At 39.4% G+C, this 6,000-nt stretch overlaps 1 protein-coding gene across 1 annotated transcript in view; it reads right to left on the bottom strand.

Annotated features, from left to right (window-relative positions):
- Nucleotides 1-201: 201 nt before the first annotated feature.
- Nucleotides 202-6,000, bottom strand: part of plekha6 (pleckstrin homology domain containing, family A member 6) — a 105,846-nt gene continuing 100,047 nt past the window's right edge. The window contains 2 exon segments of the mRNA XM_080425218.1: nt 202-3,711; nt 4,847-4,954. Of these exon segments, the coding sequence (XP_080281344.1) occupies nt 4,857-4,954 (98 nt within the window). The 3' untranslated portion in view covers nt 202-3,711; nt 4,847-4,856.

Below are 6,000 nucleotides of genomic sequence, written 5' to 3'. Positions count from 1 at the left end.
TTTTACTTACAATGAGAATTAATGTGAAATGTTTATGGTTGAATGTGAACCAAATACCAATCAATATAATCTTATTACAGTAAAGGCTGTTTCTTGTATGGTCACCATTAGACATTCTGACTAAAGCAATTTTTGGGTAGCAAAGAAGAAGTTGTACCTTTTCTTCCAGTCCTTTAGAAAGGTGAAACAGTGAAACTCAGCCCATTTCTGCTTTTCAGCTTTATTGGTTCAGACATACATACAGTTTGATATAACAAAGTCTGCAGGATATTATCAAGGAGCCACTTGATACGATTAACCTCAGTAGTATCCGTATTTTTGGCAGTGATACTCATCAATAATGTGATTAAAATAACAGCAGTACTAATGTGGTCATTCCAGACAGCGAGACATACAAAATACTGTGGGGAATTCAGAATAATCTAGAGAAAGACATTATTTGTATACATTCACTTTATTGCAATTTGTTTCGTTTTTTTTTCTAAAGCAAGCATACTCATTTTCATTTTTTTTAATATTGTTTGCATAGTTCAAGCAGTCTGTGTAATTTTCCCCAAATAGCAACAGTTAATATTGATATTAAGGTATATTGTAATCGAAATTGGAAATATTATGTACATTGACCAATGTGCTAAATGTTTCTTTATTCCCATTAGCCATAAATGCTACATCTTTTATCAAATATTGGACACGGCTTACTTGGCTGTTTTGCATTGCTCAACGCCTCCGATGCCAATTGTTCCAAAAATACGTATATTCTGGGCCTTCAAGACAATGCTCAAAAGCAATAAATTAAAAAAATATCTCGGCAATAGTCATCTCTCCCACTTACTTGTGAAAAATGCTTAACATTGTGGAATTAAGTGTTTAAAAATCTAACCTTTCGGCTGAAACCTCGTATTTGTCATCAAATACCCATGCATCTAAAAAAATATGTACTGCCTCTTATGACCTTATTATTCCCTTTCTCAAAAAGAAAAAAAAAAGGAAAAATAGAAATATTCTTTTTTGTTTCCTTTTACCTAGTGAGAGCCATAAACTGCTTTCTTTGTAATATACAAATCCCTTTTTGTTCACTTTCCACAGTTCACTTAACACAGTAGCTTTGAATCTGTATACATACATATCTCTTCATAGAGGTCCATCTCCTACCGGGCCCCTTCATAGATGTGTGAGGGAAAACAGCTAAAAGGGGAACACGACCGGACATTGTTGGGGGAGTAAGGGGTGTCTGTGCCCAGGGGCCGACTGTGATTAAACTAGGAACCGGCGGCGGAACGGCAAACACATTTTCCTTATCAAGAGCCATAACCAGAATGCAAAGGAATGGTCATGGGGAGTGCAGAACATTCCAAAACTTTGTGGTCGTCTGCGCCCAAGACGGCCATTCTGAATAAGGGCCACAACAAAATAACAGCATATTTGGCTCTGAGGCGTAAACCATACGGGATTCGTTCAATAAATTATAGAAACAAAATAGATTAAAGTGAGATTGATCTTCCCACTTGTAAAGTCTGGTCAAAAATAAAGATTGCTACTTGGGATAGAGAGGAATCTACTGTAAATCAGTTGTGCTGAGGTAATATAGGGCCATCTCTGATCTCACCTTACTGTAACAACTGAACTCATAGCAGTTTGGAATCATATTATTAATGTAATTTTTACAGGTCAAATTCAATACCAGATCACTCTTTACAAATGTTTAGGGATGTAACGATCTAAAAACAAATACTCACGATATGATAATATCATGATAACAAGTCCATGATACGATATTCATCACAATATTTAGATAAAGAAAAAAGAAAGAAATAACTGAAATCCTTTGGACACAACTTTCAATTTCTCATTTGTGTGTCATAACATGAGCTATGACTGTAGTTCTGAATAGTTTGTGAAATCCACTCATCTGTGGTCTGTTTGTTTGAGGCTCTGTCACTTGAGTTTTAGTCTTTTGGTACAGAGCTGGTTGCATTGTTTGACTAAAGCCTGATTTACGCTGTCTTACACCGAAAATAGCAGCTGTAAGAGCTGAGCTTGTAGATATGCTACTTTTGGTGTGAGAAACAGGCGCGCAAATAAGTATAGGCTAAATAAAGCATGACTAAAGCATGGTATTTAAAATCTGTTAAAGTTTCTTACAGGAGGAATGTTGTAAAGATCAGTGATGATCACTGTGAACTCTGCTGCTGTCACTCTCATATGGGCCTATTCACCTATTGGAGATACCGTCACAGGCCCGCAATAATATACAGAGATTTTTGTTATCGCAATATCGCAATAACGTCAGTATCGTTACATCCCTACTAACTTTTAATTAAATTGACACCCTTTTTGTTGAGTTTGTATGAGGTTCAGAATTATGGCACAGCATATTATGATGAAATGTCGGGATATGTAAAATGATGAACATTATCTGATTCACATAACTGCTATCAAATGACTGCATCGTAAGCCGCTGGCCCATCTTTACACAAACTAGTATTCTCAACTAGCACACTTACACTTCCTAAGGTCACTTCACTTTTTTTTGCTGACATCTTTCCACATACTATTTACCATTTATAAATGTATATCCAACATATTTTACCTATATGTTTAGGCAATCACTGACATAAAGTCTCAAAGACTATGATTAATGCTAAACAACAATGTCTAGTTACAAGAGAGTCAGGTATTGAAAGTGGGTTCTGGTGAAAATGGGTGCAGCGGTTGGGGGGTATGGGGACATGTTGGAGTTAGGCATCACAGTGAGTTCAAAAGGAGAGTCCTTGGGGTGCGTCCATGGGGAGAGAGGGTGCACACTCGTGTAGGACTATTGTAAAATGGTCAAGCCTTGTGTTCTGTCCATGTAATTGTCCCCTAGCCTTGACAGGATCAAAGGCTGTCTGCAATTTGACATGGTCTACAACGATGACCCAGAGATCAAGCTGTGGCTCCACAATAATCCTCTGGATTTTAACATCAAGACGTCCCTCTATAGTGTCCTTATTGTTGTCACTTGCTGTCTGACTTGTCAACCTCTGTGATGTTCCTCTTCCCTTCTTTCTTGACATCTTTCCCTTGCTTCCTTCCCTGGAGATCTTTTCCCAGTGTAGCCTCACATACTAAATGTCCTCTTACATGCCACAACAAGTCCTAACCCTCAGGTCACAGACCCTCTCTGTCATAGCATAGAACATGTATTGGTGTCCTTCGAAGATCTCTCCTTTGTGGACACCATCCTGAGCGGAATTATCCAGAAATGTTTTGTCATGTGAAGCTGGTAAGAGTTCTGGAGACTGCCCTCACGCTAGCTCTGTAGTGTCACATATCACTGAGAAACAGAGAGACCTTCCACAGTAGGCTGAATTCAAATAAATAAACAATTCTATTATAATCTTGTTTGTGGTTGCATCTGTACCAGACTTCTTTTTGCATTTTGTTTTGGCAGAGTAGGCAAAGGGTGTTTAGTAAAATGAGTAGTGGAAGGGGCCAAGGGACGAGTACATCTTCAGTCTCTTTGTCCTTTTGAGTCATAATCGTCTCCATCTTCCAGGGAAACTCCTTTGAAAACTTGCCATCTACATATCCAGTTCTCACACAAGTGAATGACGGGTGATATAAAAACAAAAAACCTTCTGTTTCTTTGGGGTCATCTGTAATATTGAATTGTCCAAGTTAATCATCAGAAAGACGCTCCGTCGAACTTGACAGCTGCCAAGGCTTGAGCTAGAGAGCAGGAAACAGGGAGCAGAGAGGGTCAGGGAGAGTTGAAGAAGAGAAAAGTCCACAGTTTAGGACAGTTTTTGCTATGTGTTTGTGTGTTTCTCTGAATCTTGTTTTTAACGAGAATTGAAAAGCTGACTCAAATTGAGCCTTTTTGGGGGACATTGTCATCTACAGTCAAATCTACATCATCTACAGTATATATACTGTATGTATGTATGTGTGTATATATATATTATGCCATTTATTGTAAACAGAACAGCACCGGCATCAGCAAAAACAGCTGGAGAAATTTTGAATAGCTTTAGAAGAGCATCATCTCTAAACTACCTCAATTTAACAGATGACACTTTGAGAAACCCTTCATCCTGATGCATTGCAGATGCAGGTTACAATTTCCTGTTCATTCAAATAAACTGAAATGGTGGACAACAGAGCAACTGCATGCAAAAATCAAGAGCCGGTGTGACTAATCATTTGCTCATTGTCCAATATGCTTGATTTACAGTATCTGGTCCTTTTAGCCTCATAAAGTTTGTATTCATATTTATTTTATTAATAATAATAAATAAAAAAACACTAAGCAGCATTGCCTCATGCAGAACCAAAGGGTAGAGTGAGAAACGTGCAATGCGAGTCAAGGGAAGGACTTCAGAGGACAAACGGGGTAAACCAGTGGTTCTCAAACTTTTTCATTTCAAGGACCCTTAGTTACAAAGCCAAAATGCAGTACTACACAAAGAATAAAAATTATTTAAAGTGTTTCAACGGGCCAGTCAAATGGGTTACCGGTATATAGCCTACTGTAAGTGATACTGCACTAATTGTGTATCTGTCCATGAGGTAGGCTAAATCTTTATCCCCCAAAATCATCAAGGCTGATTTGACCTTTGGGATAAATAAATACTTCACAAAAATGTAGTTGGCTTTGTAGGGCAGCATAACTCTGAGAGTGTACTAATGGACCCATATGGGTCCATTTTGTTCCATTTATACACTCTCAGAGTTTACAGACCTGTAAGGGTCCCTTTGGAAACCCTGTCAAGGAAACCTGAAGGTCCATGGACCCCACTCTGAGAACCACTGGGGTAAACGGTTGTGATTGGTGGACGCAGTGTGTTGTGGAAGGGAGACTCACCTTCACAGACTCACACCTTCATGATGCGGGCAGAGTCAGGGAAGTCAGCAGAGGAAGGGGGAGGGGCCAGGCTGGTCGGGGAGGTGGGGGGACTGGGGGCGCACTGGGCTGAGAGTGGAATGTGGGAGGGGTAAGGGGGGTGTAGATGAGGAGAAATTAAAAAAGAAAAAAAAACATTATAATAAAAGAACGTGAGAACAGTGACAGTGCAAGGTAAATGGGGAAGTAACATGAGGTTGAACACCTTTACAAGGAAGGGCAGCTACACACACACACACACACACACACACACACACAAAATGTGAATGTGAAATGGGGAATGCAAGACTAGGGAGCTACCTGAAAAGAAATAAAACTGTACCTTAAAGCTGCGCTCTGTTACTTTTATGTGCTACCTCGGGTTCAAACCCACATGTACATGCACATGTGCTGACATTTTTACCACTGAGCTAATAAAGCCTGCCTGCTTGCTCAGGAGAGGAATTGGTTGCATTTTGACCTTCAGGCAGTACTACCACTTGTCAACCAGTTGTGTCAAACCAGACACAGGATCTAAATGTCTCAATAGAAGCAGGGAGACCAAATACAACCACAACATATTATAAAAGTTATATTGTATTAACATACTCTTACCATACAGATTGGGAAAAAAATTATATTGTATTCACACAAAAATAAGTACAGCTTTTAAGTTAGGCGCAAACTGGTTAGGATGTTAACACACACATTTAAACCCAAATAGCTAATAAGTTGTGGCCTTAAATGATATGACTCAATAAGAGATGACTGGTGGCTATTTAACATCATGACCTCAGGATGGAGTGAAATACATCTCTTAGCCAGAACAACTTTGATTTAGTTTCTCCATGACTCCATCGTTCCACTGCTATGTGCGCAGCAGGCGTTTTGTGTCAGTTCATGCTATCTGAAGTGTAATTAATTCTGTTTATCAGACAGGCCTCTTGCTGTCATTTCAGTCTGTGTTGCTACATCACCCCACCCCCATGGCTCCCCAGGGGGAGATCTCCAAAATATTTCTCATAAATATTGCACTCATCCCCTAGATGTGGCATAATGATTACTGTATATTGCCCCTACTGGTAGAAATCTCCACCCCGGGTGTGGATCATCTACGCTGATATTTCTCAACGCCC

The sequence above is a fragment of the Gymnoscopelus braueri genome (genome assembly GCF_963280865.1).
Source record: "Gymnoscopelus braueri genome assembly, chromosome: 3".
NCBI classification, from domain to species: domain Eukaryota; kingdom Metazoa; phylum Chordata; class Actinopteri; order Myctophiformes; family Myctophidae; genus Gymnoscopelus; species Gymnoscopelus braueri.
This window is presented reverse-complemented; position numbering and strand designations above follow the sequence as displayed.